We start from the raw sequence: 19,757 nt of genomic DNA on the forward strand, positions 1-19,757 counted from the left end.
CCTTTGATCACACATGATATGGTGATGGTCTTGAGTCTTGATTTTGCATACAATGAAATTGTATTCCTTGGTTCTTTGGCCATCATGCATTAAAAATGCTTGGTTGGTGGTTTTGGAGCCAAGAGTACCACTCCTTGGAGATGTTTTGATGATAATGAGTGGTACACGGTACATACAACCTGTGAATCTACTTCTTTCCTGCTCTGTGTTGTGCTCTGCTGCCGCAGAATGAAGTTGTTCATCGGTGGCCAGCAGTTCATACACTGATGGACGTCAGTGCCTTTTTGTAGCAGGCACATGGCTGGCAGCCTCCATTAGTGGTCGGCCAGCCACTGATGTACTCTCAGAACAGTATCCTTTCAGTATACCAGAATTCAACTGTGCAAAAAGAGGCAGTCAGCAGCCAAGCAGTGGCATTCCAGGTGGAAACCAAGCGTGCGCACGTGCATTTGATGCGTCTCAAGTTTAAATAGCATGCCTATTGTTATTTTTGAGCTGGTTTTGTACTTAATTAATTTAGGTGTAATTAACTACTGCAATATGTATTTGATTAAACTTCGATTAGTTAATTGATTGTTATAATAAATTAGTAATGAGCTTGCTAGTTATTCATTGATTTGTAATAATTAGTCCAATTAGTTTAATTAGATTAGTTAGCTTAGCTTGGAGTAGCTTAGCTCTTAGTCATTCGGACCCTTCTTCGCAAGGGCACAATGTTGTAAAAAGTGTGCGTGCGTGTGTGCATGTCTTCCAACCCCACGTCTTTCTCCCTTTTACTTAATCGCTTTTGATGGTTAGATTAGGGACATTTTCAATTAGCATACCTTATGCTTGCATGCTTGCATCCATTCATTTGTCTTGTATACACCGAGGCTCAGCGCATCATTCAAACTGCATTGTCAATTCAATACTCCTTTGAATACATGTTTCAAAGCATGCTATCAAAGTGTTGCAAATACCATGATTAGATAGCGAAGCTTATTTAGTTGCATTATTGCATGTGTTGCATTAGTCATTTCACATAGTTAGGAACCATGCATTTTTTTTTTCTTTCTAACTTTGTTTTCTTTCCTAGCTTGGAGTACTAGGTGAGTTTTTCTGCTTTAGCATACTTGCATGAGTGTGAGTATTGCCATGTTTCGCATGTTTGCCATGAGGCTATATGCTTAGATGCTAGACTACATGAATGTCTGTGGATGAAGGCTTGTTGTTTGAATTGGAACGATTCAATGAATGTCTGTTTTAAGTCCACTTTGTTGTGGCAAATCATGTTTTAAGCCCACTATGTTTGGTGGCAAATCCACACCTTTTAAGCCCACTTGAGGGTGGCAAATTGAAACCATTTTCGCAAATAAACATGAGTTGAATTGTTCCAAGCCTTGAGACTAGTCTGTACTTGCTTGTGTGCCTTACATAGTAAAGCTAGTTTAATAACCAGAATAAGAACACATGAGGTTTATAAAATAACGTATCATGATTAGTAGAGGTAGATCTTTGATCGGGCGAGCGGGAGTGCTCATTTCATGACCTTTCCCGCTCGTACCCAAGTTCCTGAGCCGAGACAACTTTGGTGATGACAGACACGTGGCCTTTGGCACGAGTCAGGGTTTCCTAAATTTTTTCAAACAAATAAAATATTTAGGTAGCGACTCTGTATCTAGCAAAGCAGTCCAATTTTGGCATTATTTGATTTTAAATTGATTTTCCAAAAAGATTTGCCCGATTTGGACTCTTTGGTGATTATCAGTTTCACATTGCACTTTGTGAGACTAGATTTAGAACTGCGAGAGTCTGAATTGTGAGGCCTTCTTTTCAAAACCCTTTCCGAAAGGCGAGACACGGAGAAAAAGGTGAGTCCACAGGCACTGTTTCCATCGGCGCCACTGTCTGAATCAGAATCAGAGTTTGAACTGGCGCCGTTTCCACTCCCCACCTCAGAGCCCTCCTCAGCATCAGCACTCCTATCAGAATCCGAGCCAGCGTCATCATCTCCACTCTCGGATGACTCGACATGCTGACTCGCTGCCTCTTCGGCCTTGCTAGTCTCAACATCATCATCGCTCAGAATGGGCTCTGAAGGGCTACTCTTGTCACGGGTGCCCCTGGCTCTGCCTCAGCGACGTGCCGGAGCCTGTTTCTCTCTCTTCCCTACTGCCGGAGGAGGCACCACTGGTGCAGGTACTGCAGCTGCCGCCGGTGCTGTTAGTATGTGTAGAACCTAAAACGATAATTGTCATATGTCAGCCACAGTATACATGTGCAGAATGAGCATATGCAGAAGTCAAGTACAATGTATGAATACAGTATACAGGTGCAATAATTCAGGTACAGTTTATCAGTGCAGTGTAGAGAAGTTCCCATGACAGTTTTAGCGTGTCAGTAGAAATTTGATGACTGGAATGTAAAACTGAAGAAATGACTTGAATGCCGTGGAAGCCGAGCAGTGTCTCCCTCCTCAATATCATGCCCTCAAATGAGGCTAGTAGCTCAAGCAGATCCTCGGTGTATCCTAGGTGAGTGTCTGCCAGTAGGCCCTAATGCACTACCACTGTCATTTTTACCAGTAGACTGGAAGGCTCGACACCTAACAACGCGGTTCTACACCCCCTACTCAGATTCACCAAGTACTCATCTTTTCGCAAACTGATACATTTCCAAACAATTCTAAAAAATAGATACATTTCCAATGAAATGAATGTAATGCAATGTACAATGCAACAGATGAGGAATATGGTTCAATTTACCTAAGTCTTATGCATTTCTACAACAATCATGGCTATCCTCCACTGATAGCCCAAAACAAATATTTCTAAATAAATATTTAAGCAATTAAATTCCAAAAATTTCGATAAATACAATATATTACACATCTCATCAAGTGTGAATAGCTACATTAGTTTTCATATCACAATCACGTCTGGTAACCTTTCAAGGTCCATTTCTAACCATGTCGGTTTTATTCCAACAGATACATTAAGCAAAATAATACCATTAATGCCTAAGAACACATCATTTTCTTTCCAAACTCATTCTCCAAGCATTATTCAACTATGACATCCTATTTTGATCAAAAGCCTTTGTTTTCTTTAAAAATGCTTTTTTGGTCTCAAACTGGTAAAAATTTCCAAACCGCTCGAATCGAAGTCTGTTTTTGTTCAAATTTAAAACATAGCTCTTTCATAACCTCACAAACATATTCCAAGTTTACACTTTCACAATTTGGGCATCAGCTCTTTATTTTTCTCAAAATTTCTCTTTTAAGCAAATAAATCACAAAATTTTCCAAAATTCTAATTAAATTATATACAACTCTAAGCTCCATATAATCAAGTAAAAGTTCATAAAGAAGTGTATGAAAAATCCCTACCTCAAGCCAAGAAGCTTTCAAATTTTTTTTGGCAACAGAAATTAAATCTACTCGGAGCCAAACGATGCCTTTTTCACCCTCTACGTTTTGATTCAAAGCACTAGGGGTCAAACATGACTTACAGTAGATCGAACCCATGAAAAACCAATATTGGAACCCGTTTTGTCTTTCTTCCTCACGACATTCTCCTAAAAGTTGAACAAAAAAACCTTTTTTGTTACTATTTATAGATGTATACACCTAAATAAATATCTAAACAAATATCTAACCACAAATATCTAACTATATATCAATTAAAAAAATGCATTTCAACATCTTTAATGACAAAAGTAAATATAATATTTTTTCACTACAAAATATATTTCGTTTAATGATACACACCATAAATATTCACAACTCTTTTATGGTAATCAAATAATAATAATAAAACCACAACACTATTACATTGTTGGGTCCAAAATGAATGGAGTTTAATAATTTAAAATAAATCCCCAACTGAGATTAACGTATAAATTTAATTTGATTCAACTCGTTACAGAAATTTTAGTTTTAAGATTTGTTGTGTATTCATGTCTATAGTGGTCATTTTGTTTAATGGTAAAATTGTAATAGAAATTTCATTGATTAAGTGTGTGCACAGAGAGTAAATGATGTGTGAAATTAGAATTACCCCTAAACAACCCCTCATCTTTCATTGATTAAGTAGAATTTTTGTTCCTAAAGATGTGTACTGGAGTGCTGTGGGTCTACCCACAGCATGTTTGTTGATGGCTTGAAAGAGCTGCGTGATAGTTTGACTAGCTTACTAATCCCCCTCAGTAGGGGGATTAGCTCGGCTAAGAAAAGCGTGGGATTAGTAAAATAGTGAGCGAATTGAGTCTACACAATCGTATGCCTGAACATGCGACCGAACGTCCTACCGGTTGACCGGAACAGTGCTCTTATTTTTTTTTCTTTTTTGCAATTTGATAAAAGAAAAAATTATATTTGTTTTAAATATTTTTTAATATAGAAATTATTTTTTTTAGATTTTTAAACCAAATAATTTAACAATCACATCACTATCCATCTTTGGCACTATCATATTAAAAAAAAACACACTTCCACCTAAACTCCTTACTAACAATCCACACATTAACAATCTCTTCACTAACTATCCTCTCACTAACGATCTCATCCAACCTAATCCGCTAAACAAACGTGGCCTCACTTTAATCACTCACTATCATCCTTTTCTCTCTACTTCACTAGAAACCCTAATTTTCACCAATACACTGACAAGATCATGACGACAGTGCCACATCCTACCCTGCTTCTCTCTCTCTCTCTCTCTCTCTCACCCTACCATTTCTCTCATCATCTTCTCTCTCTCCCATCTTCATTGCTTCCCTTACCGCCACCATCAGTGGCGTCTCTATAGCTCCACCTCAGATCTGAGATCGCGAACAGATTGTCACCACCACCAACATAAACTCTCTCTCCAAAAGCTCCACTAGAGCTGCTACTACTGTTGTTGTAACGCCCTCAAAATAATAACATAAATACATCCACAAATATATATATAAATAATAACATAAATTAGAGTCTTAATCCTTTCATTACATAAAGTTAATGAATACAAAGAGTTTGACAGAAGTTGATGCCCTATTGGCTTACACCTTTCCAAGCTTTGACTTGGTTACAACAAAAGTGAGTTTCGCACATTACATCTTAAGCCCTAGGCTTTACAAAATATATACAATCAAAAGGGAAGCTCTTGCTTCCGAAAATTTCTCCAACGCTATTGCCTTCGTGGAGGCATGCCATCATTACCTGAAAATGTTATTCCCAAGTAGGGTGAGCCACAGCCCAGTAGAAATCATCTAACACAGTATATGAAATTTAACAAAGATATAAGTACAAGTGCATAAACAATGCCCGTGACAGCACTTTTCACAACTTTACATACCCGTAAGATATTAATTTCAAGTCTTAATTCATTTACATTCAATTCAAGTTCCATTCACTTATCTATCCCAATTCGTGAGTTAATTTCGTTATTCCTCAACAACCGAAATGAGATTACAACTCATTAATTCTAAAATCACATTATCAACATATAAGCACTTCATACTTTTCTTTTACGGATATTTCATCCATGGGCAGCCGCCAAACGGGACCCATGTAGACGTATGCTATACAAGCACTACAATTTGCCATTTTACGGATATTTCGTCCATGGGCTAGGCACCCATGTATAATTTCGAGAGTTTCACCCAGGACACTCTGACCAACTTAATTATCATGGAGCCCATCCACTTTCTCCTCCCAAACAATCATTCATACATATGCAGTGTATTTAAAGACAAATTCAAACAATAGAGTATATCATCTTTCCACTCCCAATTAACCATGCATATACAATGCATATAAATATAGTCATATTCAATGACAAGCACAAATGATTAATTTCAATTCACCAAATCCGCATGCACTTTCTACAACAATCATAACTATCCTCCACAGATAACCCAATACAATTATTTCTGAACAGATATAAAATCTTATAACAGATAGTTTATTCGAAACTACCAAAGAATGAAATAACACATAACCGAACCCACCATTCCTATCAATACCCTCTTAATTTCACATTTTCAGTGTCAGTTTTCATTATTCATACAAAATAATAATTAGATTCAATTAGAGCAAAATCTCCCTTTTCTCCCAAATTTTAGCTAAGGGCCAAAATCATCAAATTATATGCAATACAACATCATTTTCAAAACCCCTCAAGCATTTATTTCACCTTCACCCAAAACCCCTTTTTCCATTTTATGTCCAAACCCTAGGTTTTCCTTAAACATTCCCAAATCACATCATTGTTACACAAGATACCAAAAACTAAGCTAAATATCATATGAAAGTGTAGAAAAGATTCCTACCTCAAAGGAGGAAGATGAACCACACAAGAAAGAAACTACAAGAGTGCCGAAACCCACTTCTTTTTGGATCAAAATGTAGATCTTGACAAGCTCTATCTTTTTGTCAAAGGCACAAGGGTGAAAAGACCAATGGATCTAGATAAAATCTTAGAGAGAATATGAATTATAGAGAGAGAGCATCAAGAACAAGCTTTTTGGAAAGTTTTAGAGAGAGAGAGAAAAGAAAAAGGTGATTCAAAATGTCATCTTCTCAAACTGTTAAACACGCAGTCCGCTTGAGCGTGGAAAGCCCTGCTCGAGCATTAGACACAAAGTTCCACCCGAGTGTGAAAAGCATCGCCCGAGCGTAGAATGCACACTCCCAGAAGTTTTGCAGATAAAGGTCCCCGCTCAAGAGTGAAAGTGGACGCTCGAGCGTTCGATGCATACTTCCAGTATTTCAAACCTGCAAAAAGAAATACTGAGCGTTGATGAATCCCGTTTGAGCGCAATAATGGCCGCTCGAGCAGAGGAGTAAAATTGCGAAGCTCGTTCGAGCACAGAAATGGTCGCTCGAGCGAATAGGCCAAAATCTGGGCAACATAGGTTTTGAAAAGCAATCAACCAACCTGTCCTAAACGCACAAATACAACCCAATAACCAAAAATAGAGGGGAGACAAGAAAAAAAGATATGAACAACCTCTCAAACTCATACAACCCGAAACCAAAACACAACAAGAGAAGGTTCAGAACCGGAATTGCTAGACTCTTAAAGAATTTCGTCCCCGAAATTACAAATCTAGTTCACAAACATAGTTAACCATTCATCACTATGCCATTTTCACAAGTTCAATATCATGACCCATCCCCCGGCCATCTATTCTCATCGACTAGATACACAAGTCCCAAAATAAAATGAAATTTATAATTTCCAGAATATTTGCAATGTTTGACCAAAATCTGAAATTACATAGCATATACAATGCTTTCAGAAGTGATATAACACATGTGATATTCCACATTCTCAAGGCATATACAATGCTTACATAAAATTCATGTTTTCAAAATACCCATAACATATACAATGTTCTCAGAATTTAAAACATATACAATGCTTATATTTTTCAACATCAAAATCAAAATCTCATTACATGTTTAGATATCAACAAACAAGTCCGGATATTTCTCTCGGACTTCCAATTCATGCTTCCAAGTCGCTTTCGTAATGTTTCCACAATACCTTTACTAAGGGAATTGTTTTACCTCGCAAGACTTGGTCCCATCTGTCTAAGACCCTCACCAGTCTCTCCTCATACGAGGCATTCTCTTCTACTTCTAGGTTGGTCCAATCCAACACGTGCGATGGATCCAGCTCATATTTTCGAGGCATACTAATATGAAACACGTCATGTACTCCGGAAAGTTGTGGCGGCAACGCCAACCGATAAGCAACCTCCCCTATCCGCTTAAGGATCTCAAAAGGGTCAATAAACCGAGGGGACAACTTCTCACTCTTCCCAAATCTCATTAAACCCCGCCTAGGTGATATTTTCAAGAACACATGATCTCTCACCTCAAAAGACAAGGGTCTCCTCCTACGGTTTGCGTAGCTCATTTGGTGACTCTGGGCTGTAACCAACCTTTTATGAATAAGTGCTACCTTCTCCATCATTTCCCAAACCAACTATAGGCCCAACAAAGGTGCATCACCCACCTCAGCCCAACGTACCAGAGATCTACATGGTCGACCATACAAGGCCTCAAATGGTGCCTTGCCAATACTTGATTGGAAATTGTTATTATAGGCAAACTCTACTAAGGGCAGGTGCCTCTCCCACGACCCCTTAAAATCAAGAACACAACCCCGAAGCATATCCTTAAGGATTTGAATAGTACGCTCAAACTACCCGTCAGTCTGAGGATGATACGCAGTACTAAAGGTCAATCTAGTGCCCAAGGCACTCTGTAAACTCTACCACAATTGGGCTGTGAAACGCGGATCTCAATCCAAAATTATCGTCACAGGGACCCCGTGCAACCTCACTATGTCCCTGATATACAAGTCGACAAGATAATCTACCGAATCACTTACGCTCATGGGTATAAAGTGCGTAGACTTAGTCAGCCGGTCAATTACCACCCAAATGGCATCACCACTCTGTTGAGTTCTCGGAAGGCCCACAACAAAATCCATTGTGACATGTTCCCACTTCCACTCGGCTATAGGGAATGGTTGCAACAAACCCGCTGGCCTTTGATGTTCGGTGTTCACTTGCTGACAAGTAAGGCATTTTGATACCAACACGGCTACATCCTTCATCATACCTCTCCACTGGAACTGGCGACTCAGATCATGATACATCTTTGTGCCCCCAGGTGCACCGCAAGGGGTGAATGATGAAACCCTCGAAGTGCTTCCTCCCGGCAAGACTCCGGCACAAACAAAAGGTCTCGATATATAACACTCAAGTCAGGATACACATTTAAGCCCAGTTCTACCTTCCCACTAGAGATCTTCTCCCTAAGGGTTTCTACCTCAAGATCACCCATCTCCGCTTCTGACACATGGTTCACAGGTGTAGGTTGTGCAACCACAGAAAACAATGCCGTAGATTCGACGGACTCGCCAAGATGCAAGTCAAACTCCCCAAGAGTACTGGACATTTCCCACTCTCGGATGGTGATACAGGCCACACTGCAAATAGACTTCCTACTCAAAGCATCGGCCACTACATTGGCCTTTCCTGGATGATAATGCAATTCAAAGTCATAGTCCTCTATGAACTCCATCTACCTCTTTGTCTCAAATTTAAGTCTTTCTATGTAAACAGATACTTCAGACTCTTATGATCGGAGAACACTTCAAATTTCTCACTACACAGATAATGTCTCCAAATCTTCAAGGCAAATATCACCGCTGCTAACTCTAGGTCATGAGTGGGATAGTTCCTCTCGTGTGTTTTCAATTGACATGAGCCGTAGGCCACTACTTTTCCCTCTTGCATCAATACACAACCCAGACCTTCTCGTGAAGCATCACAATAGACTGAGTAACCCAAATCCCTTTTCCAGAATAATCAACACTGGGGCTATGGTAAGTCTAACCTTAAGCTCTTGGAACGATTTCTCACAAGTCGCATCCAACACAAACTTGACTCCCTTCCTCGTCAGTCTAGTTAAAGGTGAAGCTAGTCTAGAGAAATCCCTCACAAATTGACGGTAATACTCGGCCAACCCCAAGAAACTACGGATCTCGAAGGCGTTCTTAGGTTGTGCCCAATCCTGCACTGCCTCTATCTTGGATGAGTCTACAGTCACCCCTTTTCCAGATGCCACATAGCCTAAGAACTTAACCTCTTTCAGCCAAAACTCACACTTCCTGAATTTAGCATACAACTTATGGGCTCTAAGCAATTCAAGCACTACCCGTAAGTGTTCCTTGTGTTCCTCCTCAGAAGGTGAGTAAATCAAAATGTCGTCCACAAAGACAGCCATGAAACGATCTAGGAACTCACGAAAGATCCGGTTCATCAAATCCATAAACACCGTTGGTGTAAAGCCTAAAGAGGAAGATGTGAATTTAAGAACGGATTGAATTGTTGGTGACCCTTTTGTGTTCATGGACTGTGTAGGGTCGAGCTCCAGGGCAAACCAACCAACCGATCATTATGAGTGATATCTTATCAGAGATATATGAAATATATTGTTGTCCATTTGCTTACTTCTATGTAAGTTTTATTAATTTGTCGATTTGATTGGTGGACAACGTTTTGACATAAATAAATGGGCCGAAGGCCGTTTGACATAAATGAACGGGCCAGAGGCCGTTTTGACATGAATGAATGGGCCGAAGGCCGTTTTGACATGAATAAATGGGCCGAAGGCCGTTTTGACATGAATAAATGGGCCAGAGGCCGTTTTGACATGAATGAATGAGCCAGAGGCTGTTTTGACACGAATGAAAGTCTGAATGGGCCAAAGGCTAGTTTGTTATGGAAAGATAAATGGGCCAAAGGCCAGTATATTTGGAACCACAGTCACTTGACCTAAATTGTGTATATATATGTTAAATAGAAATATGAATTGGGCCCAAGGCCGTTTGGAGCATGTTGTTCTGCATATCGTTTGTATAACTTCTGTATTTGATATTATTCACTGGGCTATCGTTCACGCTCATTCATGTGTTTATAGGTGAGCCCAGAGAAGTCCAAACCCAGCCCCAGCGAAGCCTATGTGGAACAACAAAGGTTTTGGAAAGTCAGCCCCTGTGTCTCACGCACGAGACCCGCCTTCGCCTTTTTATTATTTTGTTCTATGTTGTCATGTTGGCGAAGTTTCTGAATATGTCTGTATATAGTTTGCATGGGTTGACTTAGTTTTGGATGATCCTGTTTGTACAGAACTTATGCTACTGTATTTCTGTTGTGAGTTATTAATGTCTATACGTATGGTTTGTTTTGATGTGCCATGTAAGCACAGCTCTATGGACAAAGTTTTAAATTTTGCTTCTATTTGGCCCCGTTACTCCGAGGAGTTATGTCTATTTTGGTTTGAGGTCGTAGGTAATCTCAGGATTACTGGCCGGTTATGGCCTTAACTCATAGGGGCGGGTTCGGGTCATGACACATAAGGTGCCATTTCAATACTCGAATGATAACTATTATTGTATACGAACTCTACCAACGATAGATGGGTTTCCCAACTTTCTTGAAAATCCAGCACACACATTCGAAGCATATCCTCTAGAGTCTGTATCGTTCTCTCGGATTGACCATCAGTCTAAGAGTGAAAAGTTGTGCTGAACTTTAATTCTGTACCCATTGCTTCTTGCAGACTTTGCCAGAATCTTAAAACAAATTTTAGATCCCTATCTGACACAATTGAGACCGGAACACCATGAAGCCTTACAATTTCATTCACATAAATTACCGCAAGTTTATCCGCATTATACTGAGTCTTCCCATGTAGGAAATGAGCGAACTTGGTTAACCGGTCTACAATGACCCATACAGAATTCATACCCCGAGGAGTCCGTGGTAACCCTACAACAAAATCCATGGTCAGATGTTCCCACTTCCATTCTGGGATTGAAAGGGGCTGCAATAATCCCATTGGTCTCTGATGCTCCGCTTTTACTTGCTGACATTGTAAACACTTAGAGACGAACTCCGCGATCTTTTTTTTCATACTTGGCCACCAAAAATTTTGCTTCAAATCCCAGTACATTTTAGTACTCCCCGGATGCAGTGAAAATTTTGAGGCATGTGCTTCTTCCATTAATTTTCGTTTAAGTTCTGACACATTGGGGATACATATTCGGTTTTGAAATTTGAGTACCGAGTTCATCAAACTGAATCCTGGTTTCGGTTTTGTTTCCATCTCACCACATATCTTCCTCAGAGTTCCATCTTCCATTTGACGTAGTTTGATCTCTTCGAGTAGGGTCGGTTAGGCCATCACTGCTGCCACTAAGGCCTCCTGTTCATGCACAACAACTTCTACCATCATTTTATCCAATTCAATCACCAACTCCTTTTGTTCCGTAACCAGATTTGCCAAATTTCCCACATTCTTTCGACTGAGCGCGTCTGCAACCGTGTTGGCTTTACCAGGATGGTAATGGATCTGCAAATCATAGTCTTTAATAAGTTCCAACCACCGTCGATGTCGCATATTCAGCTCCTTTTGGGTGAAAAGGTATTTGAGACTTTTATGGTCGATGTAGACTTCACAAGTAGTGCCATACAAATAGTGTCTCCATATCTTCAAAGAAAAAACTACTGCTGCTACATCAAGATCATGCGTGGGATAATTCTTCTCATGGGGTTTAAGCTGTCGAGAGGCATAAGTGATAACTCTTCCATTTTGCATAAGTACACAACCAAGTCCTTTATGCGAAGCATCACTGTAGATTACAAACCCTTCAGTACCGGATGGTAAGGCTAGAACTGGTGATGTAGTCAACTTTGTTTTCAATTGTTGGAAGGCAGATTCCCGCTTTTCTGACCATTCAAACGCGACTCCCTTTTGGGTCAATTGTGTAAGTGGCATGGTAATTTTGAAAAAATCCTGAACAAACCGTCTGTAATATCCGGCTAAACCCATAAAACTACGCACCTCAGTCACATTAGTAGGAGTTGGCCAATTCACGATCGCCTCAATTTTGTGTGGATCAACAGAAACTCCTTTCTTTGTTATAACATGCCCCAGAAATGCCACCTCTTGTAGCAAGAATTCACATTTCTTCAGCTTTGCAAACAGTTTCTTTTCCTAGAGGATTTGAAGGATCAAGCGAAGATGATTCTCGTGAGCTTCTGTATTCTTCGAGTAAATGAGAATATCATCAATAAAGACCACCACAAACTCATCCAAATAGGGCTTAAAGACGCGGTTTATCAAATCCATAAATGCTACTAGCGCGTTGGTAACTCCAAAGGGCATAACCAGAAATTCATAATGGCCATATCGGGTTTGAAAAGCTGTCTTCTCTACATCCTCAACTTTGACCTTCAATTGGTGGTATCCGGATCGTAAATCAATCTTCGAAAAGACTTGTGCCCCTTGTAGCTGGTCAAATAAATCATTGATCCGCGGCAGTGGGTACTTATTCTTGATCATTACCTTATTGAGTTCCCTGTAATCAATACAAAGTTAGAGTGTTCCATCCTTCTTTTTCACAAACAGAACTGGTGCACCCCAAGGAGACACACTCGGGCGGATGAACCCCTTATCAAGTAAATCCTGCAACTGGATCTTTAATTCCTTTGTTTTAACTGGTAACATTCTATATGGAGTCTTAGGAATGGGTTGAGTTCCCGGCATTACTTCAATTGTAAACTCAATTTCATGGTCTATTAACTGCCCTGGTAACTCTTCCGGAAAGTCACAGACAACTGGAATCATGTCAGTATCTCCATCCATCACTTGCCCCTCCAAAACACTGCATAAATACCCCTGACACCCTTTCTGAACTGATTTACAAGCCTTTGCTGCTGAGATCAAATAAGGTAGAGAAGTCACTCTCTGTCCCTGAAAAGTAGACTCTGATTGTCCCAGAGGGTGGAAACTGATTTGATTAGTCAAGCAGTCTATAGTTGCATTATATTCACTCAACCAGTCCATTCCTAGAATAACATCAAAATAAGTCATGTCGAGAGGTAACAGATTGGCATATACCCGGACATCCCCAAGTTGGAGTTCACAAGCCAAATATACAGAAACACAGATCATAGAGTCTCCCAAAGGTGAAGACACACATAACATATAAGACAATTTTTCCTCAGACTTATCTAAATTTTGCGCAAATAATTTTGACACAAAGGAATGGGTAAAGCCAGAATCAAACAATACATGAGCAGAGTGACCGTGAACAATAAATGTACCTGACACCACTGTTGCTGCATTCTGCACATCTCCCGGAACCAATGCAAATACTCTACCTTGTCTTGCAGTGTCTTTATTGTTAGTAGGTTTGGTAACTGACTTGGTGTTGGAAGTTGGTGTAGACCCCGCTGAACTGGTAGCAGCCCTATTACCATTTTGTTAGTTCCACTGAGGGCAATCCCTTATCAAATGACCCATTTTGCCACACCTAAAACAGGCTCCAGACTTCCGATAACACGTTCCACGATGCTTCTTTCCACATTCTGAACAAATAGGAATTGAATCCTGACTAGGGGTAGAAGTATTTGAAGTCCCTGAATTTTGTTTCTTGTTTGGTGGAGTGGCTGACCCCTTCATCCATTGGTTGTTCTGCCTCTTCCCTTTCCATTCAGAAATTTGGTTTTGAGTAGCAAGGTTTCCTTCTACTATAACAGCCCTCTCCAACACATCAACATAGGTCGGTAACTTTAACATGTTAACCTTGTCCAGGATGGCGCTCCATAATCCCCCTTCAAATTTACGTGCCTTCTTATAATCCGTGTCCACCATATGAGGTACAAACCATGCTAGTTCTGCAAATTGGGCTTCATATTCGATAACGGTCTTGTTCCCTTGTCTAAGAGTTTCAAATTCGGTCACCTTCTTGTCTCGTATACTTTGAGGAAAGTACTTATCGTAAAATAACTCCAAGAATCTGTCCTATGTTAACCCCGGGTGGGTAGTTCTCATAAGCATCCACCACCTCTGTGCTTCATCTTCAAGGGTGAAGGCAGCAAGTTGCGCTTTCTGAGCTTCGGTACAAGGGAATACTTCGAACAACTTCTCAATTCCCAATACCCATGCTTCAGCTTTCATTGGTTCTATCCCCCCCTTGAACGACGGTGGTTTCATCTTTTTAAACTCCTTTGTGAGTGCAATGGTTCGGTCCTCAGCTTGAAAATCTTGTACTACAGGTGAAGGTACCGGTGGTGGCGGCAGTTGTGGTTGTTATTGTTGCTGTTGTTGCCGTAAAGTTTCCTCCATTTCCATAATCATTCTTTCCATCCTATCCAACCTTGTAGAAGTGGCATCTTCCGGGTCTTCTGTTCTTGTTCTCACCATAATCTACAAGACATTCAATTACAACACATACAAGAATATACCATAAACATGAATCGTAATCGTTAGCGTTAGCAGAGTACATTTAACGTTGCCATCGATCTTTCATATACTTTCAGAATGCAATGCATGATGCCTAAGTCTTTTCTAGACACCCTAAGGCTCAATGGATCTATGTGTGAGATGGCAACTCGTGCTCTGATACCACTTGTCACGCCCCAAACTTGCCCCTAAAAGTTTAGGCATGACCTATTCAGAAACAGACATTTAACCTGACATACATAACATACGGGGCCTGAATGGAAGCATTAAATACCATAAAATAACATAAAACAATCTCCATTGAGCTACCACTACTATGCCAGGATCACAAACATCATAATAGGTAAATAATATATAGAAACATGCACCTGAGCGTCGGTTATATACACACACATATACGGACCCAGCCCTATGATTGGGCGTATAACAAAAACATTGGAGTTAAGAGGTTATATACATTCAACCTTAGATAGAAAATTAAAGTACGAGCCAACAGCTTAACAAATCCCCACAAAAAAAGTGGCTTCATCTAGTGCCTGGACACACAGAGGTTGACAAAAGAGAACGGGTATCATGGGTTAGGACTGACCTCCTAGTTGGTTACCTACAGAAGCAGACATAACACTGGGTGAGCCAGGCTCAGTGAGTAATAGTACTTAAACAATTCAATGTTCAACTTAAATCATGATACATAATAAAGCGTATGTAAATGCAAAGATCATATGGTTAATCTGATTCTGTACTAATTTCAGAACGGCCTTAGGCCCAGTCTTTACACAGAATGGCTTTAAGCCCTTTAACAGAATGGCATTGAGCCCTTAAACAGATTGGCATTAAGCCCTTAAACAGAATGGCATTAAGCCCTTTTCGTGTATGTATAAACTCAAGAGGTGTCTCGCACGGATTCTAGAGGTGACTCACATTGTAGCACTTAGCTCCGTACAGCACTTTGTTTCATATCAGAAAATACAGATTGGCCATAGGCCCAGATATCATCAGAGGAGACTTACAGAATTCCAGAGTCATGTGGAATTATTTTCATCTTTTCCATCCTTCATTCACATCCTTTCAATCATTCATATAAGTTACATAATTGACATGCGATAACAGAATGCTAATAGTAATCATTAGCTGTAGTAAAGCGCACTATGACCGTACTACTACTCACAGTGTTGTGACGACGTGCTAGTTCCTCCCAGAGAGTGTCTTGCATACATACATAACTTGCAAATTAGTTCATTTCGATTTGTTGAATGTTTCCTGAGTCATTTCACTTCAATGAATTTTACAAACATCAGTAGGCATAAAATACAAATTCTAAAAATATCCGAGGGTTAAGCATGCAAAACGGAGCAAACTGTTTTTCTCAGCATGGGCCACACGTGCGGCTGTGAGCCCCGCACGTGCGGCAAAGACTCCCGCACGTGCGGCAATGATGCCCCGCACGTGCTTTTTAGACAGTAGCCAAAGTGCCAAAATTCCCCATTTCCCGCACGTGCGGCCATGACTCCTGCACGTGCGGTTGGGGTTCCCGTACGTGCAGCCATGACCCCCGCACGTGCGGCTGGGGTTCCCGCACGTGCAGCCATGACCCCCGCACGTGCGCCGATTTGCCTCAATTTCCAGTCCGAAATTCACATAAAACCCCTCTTGAAACACATAAAGTAAGGTTCAAAGTAGGCAAATACAACACAAGAATTAGGCTCAAAATTACATGAAAACATAATCTTAAACCTACTTGGGCCCTTATTCATTTTAATTCCATTATCATAATCAATCACAAGTCAATTCTTTTAACATCATTTGTCCATTGCCATGTGGGTTCAATTGGAACAAGAGTAAAGCATAATTTCCTCCACATAGTTCAAGTCAAGCATCAACACAACAATGATAGGTACAATTGTCCAATTGAGTAAGTATCTTATAAAAAACTTTAATCACCACCCTAATTCTCATAATTGAAACACATATCTTGAGTTCAAACTTAAAAGAATGGAAGAAATAGGACATAACTTCTTACTAGATAGCTCAAATGGAACTAAAATAATTAAATGATGAGATTATCATGCTAACTAACCAACACACACATACAAGACTTCCATTACAACTCTAAATCACACAATCAACACGAAATTCCTATTCTAAAGCAAGAAAAGGGGTGGATCTAAGTGGGTTAAACTCACCTTAAACTTAATACTCTTGAATTTTTCTCAATTCCCCAATCTTTGTTCTTGAAGAATCCTTCCTCTTCCTCCAAACCCTACTCTACTCTAACCTTTCTCTCAGGAGCTATTTTATAAGGTTCTAAGTTCCTTAATCAAAGAGGCACATACATATATATATATATATATATATATATAAGTTGAATAGGACAAAAATCAATCGTTTAATCATCCTAAATTGAAATTTCACAGCAATGCTTATTATTACTTAAAAATTACGTTGATTTCAAATATAAAATCAATTTCGGATTATCAAGTCTCTAAGGCCCTTAATTTCTGATTCAAACATTCTAATCGTGACAGATACTTTCCTTATTAAACAGATATGTATCCATAATCATAGGATTCACTTAATTAACCTTAATTCCTCATAAAATTTCACAGTAAGCATTTGAAAACACAGAGTAAGGGACTGAGAATATATCAGAATCGCATGCGAGGGTCGGGTTATTACATGTAGAGTCATGGCGGGATAAGTTTTAAGGCCCAATTATTTTTTTGAACCTGGGCTTGAGTTTAGTGCTTAAAGTTTGGGTTAGCTTAATTTTTTTTCCCCCACTAAATAATCTAATATAATAATTTTTGTTTGTATACACTAAAAATAATTAACCTTTTCAACATGTTGAGTTCATGAGAAGAATAAAATTTTTGACTTGACCTCTCACAATGAATAGACTTAAGTCACTAAACTAAGCAAATATAAATTTTTTTTCCCCTCTAAATAATCTAACATAATAATTTTTGTTTGTATATACTAAAAATAATTAACCTCTTGAACATGTTGAGTTCATGAGAAGAATAAAATTTTTGACTTCACCTCTCACAATGAATAAACTTAAGTCACTATGCAACTATAGTAGCTTTAATATAATTTTTTTTCTATGCAAATAATTTATTTGAATTATATTACATGCTTAGCAGGCAAGGCTCAATCCCAACAAAAAGTCTAAGGGTTGAGCTTGCAATAAAGACTTTAGGTCCAACATGAGGTAATATTGCTCCAATTCCATGTTCACCTTTTGACAAACTAGCTCGCAATAGGAAGGTGGTGAGGTGAGGGCAAATGGGTGGTACAGAAGGAAGTTCTCAATATCGTTCCACATCAAGGAAACCCTCTGAAGATCCTCAGACCAGTCTTTATGTGGAACTCTTTTTAATCCCTCACCAGCTCGGACCATGAATCGAGGGCTAGTTGATGTTATTTTGAGAGCCATATCTCTTATCAAATCATGCATCTTCACACCACATTTTATTATACCTTTTTCCAACAAGCAGGATCTAATGAGTTCATTCAATATAGTGTGACCTTCGTCAAACATTGCTTCTGTATTGTCCGTTTCATGTATTAGATCCTCAGCAATCCAATACTCTATCAGTTATTTCCTATCAATTTCATAGTCTTCTGGATACAATGCACAACACAAGAAACAATGTTGTTGTTGTTCATCTTTTAGCCGACTATAACTAAATTTTAGTTGCTCAAATAACCGTTTTTTGTCGATGAGCTGTTGTGCATTTCTTGCATTTCTCCACTCGCGAATGTCATTCACTCCTCTCATACATCCAGCCATAGTAACAATTGCAAGCGGCAGACAAACACATTTTTTGGCACTTCTTTTGCAATTTCTTTCACCTCAGGTGTAAGCAGTGTCTGATGTCCTTCAACATTATTCATAAACAGATTCAGTGCTTCCTCTTCTGTGAGAAGCTCCATTTCAACAGTTCTGAAATTCATCTTTGTACAGACTTCTAACAATCTTGTAGTTAACACTAGCTTACATTTGTTATCTCTGGTTGGTTCCAGAATACCCACCTCTCCCAGAGGAAATGCTTTCCATAGATCGTCTAAGATGAGCAAATGCCTCTTCTTTTGGGAAAGCATGTTACGTATTTCTGATGCTGAGCGTAATTCATCCTCATAATCGGAAAGGTCACGATGTAGTTTCTTAGCTATCTGCCTTTGTACATTTTTTATCTCGAATGCTTTAGATACTGTGACCCAAATAACATCACAAAAGTTACAAGTTTCATCCAAAAGTTGATTATTGATGTGTTTCATGATGGTTGTTTTGCCGACTCCCCCCTTTCCCAGAACACCGATTTTTCTAACCATATCATCCATCAAGAAATTCCAAATTTTCTCCTTGTTCCTTACACTTGTGGTTTCAGCCAAAGATTCTATTGTTGGTATGGCGTGTCCACAAGTTGGATCATCAATCAGCAAACCATTAGAAAATTCACCATTTTCATGCAGTTTTTCCACCTCTTTAATCGTCTCCACTGCACGCTTTCCCAAAACTACACGTCTGAAGGCATTCTTCAATCCTCGTATTTCTAGCTCTTGTCTTTCCAAAGTTTAGACATCATCTGTTATCCTTCAAACATCTTCTTTCCAAAGTTTAACTTCATCTCTTTGTCTTTTCCTTGACCACTGCTCTTCATAATTTACTTTTTCATTTATGTCATTGTTTCGGCCATTCAATTGCTCTGTCTTCCTTTTGAGAGTTTCCATGTTAGTATCAAGGTTGTTGTGATATCCAACCTATGGTCCAGTTAAATCACACAAATTCTTCCCAATTTCAATGGTTGAATGAATGTTTTCCATGGTGTGACGTATTCCTGCAAATACGAAAGAGGATTGTAGTTAACAGGAAAAATTCTAAAGAAAACTTCAATATTGATTCTAATGGCTGTTAGAAAGCAATTTCAAAGTTGATTTACAAAAGCAAGAGAAAGAAAAA

At 39.3% G+C, this 19,757-nt stretch overlaps 2 protein-coding genes across 2 annotated transcripts; both read right to left on the minus strand.

The window, feature by feature from the left end:
* Positions 1 to 13,813: 13,813 nt before the first annotated feature.
* LOC114279451 (uncharacterized) lies at positions 13,814 to 14,545 on the minus strand. The gene is made up of 2 exons (XM_082909341.1): positions 14,397 to 14,545; positions 13,814 to 14,309 (listed from the first exon to the last, which is right to left on the minus strand). Exons 1-2 carry the CDS (start codon positions 14,543 to 14,545, stop codon positions 13,814 to 13,816), a joined length of 645 nt encoding a protein of 214 aa, XP_082765467.1.
* Positions 14,546 to 18,571: 4,026 nt separating this feature from the next.
* Positions 18,572 to 19,528, minus strand: LOC145813645 (putative disease resistance protein At5g63020). The gene is made up of 2 exons (XM_082909347.1): positions 19,449 to 19,528; positions 18,572 to 19,361 (listed from the first exon to the last, which is right to left on the minus strand). Exons 1-2 carry the CDS (start codon positions 19,526 to 19,528, stop codon positions 18,572 to 18,574), a joined length of 870 nt encoding a protein of 289 aa, XP_082765473.1.
* Between the last annotated feature and the right edge of the window lie 229 nt (positions 19,529 to 19,757).

This window comes from Camellia sinensis, chromosome 2, assembly GCF_055761805.1.
Source record: "Camellia sinensis isolate YWXY chromosome 2, ASM5576180v1, whole genome shotgun sequence".
NCBI classification, from domain to species: domain Eukaryota; kingdom Viridiplantae; phylum Streptophyta; class Magnoliopsida; order Ericales; family Theaceae; genus Camellia; species Camellia sinensis.

Coding starts and splice junctions, on each gene's coding strand:
- LOC145813645 (XM_082909347.1), bottom strand. CDS start 19,528: ATGGAAACTCTCAAAAGGAAGACAGAGCAATTGAATGGCCGAAACAAT. Junction 19,362..19,448: donor AAAGTAAATTATGAAGAGCA/GTGGTCAAGGAA, acceptor AACTTTGGAAAG/ACAAGAGCTAGAAATACGAG.
- LOC114279451 (XM_082909341.1), bottom strand. CDS start 14,545: ATGAAACCACCGTCGTTCAAGGGGGGGATAGAACCAATGAAAGCTGAA. Junction 14,310..14,396: donor CTTGAAGATGAAGCACAGAG/GTGGTGGATGCT, acceptor CTTTCCTCAAAG/TATACGAGACAAGAAGGTGA.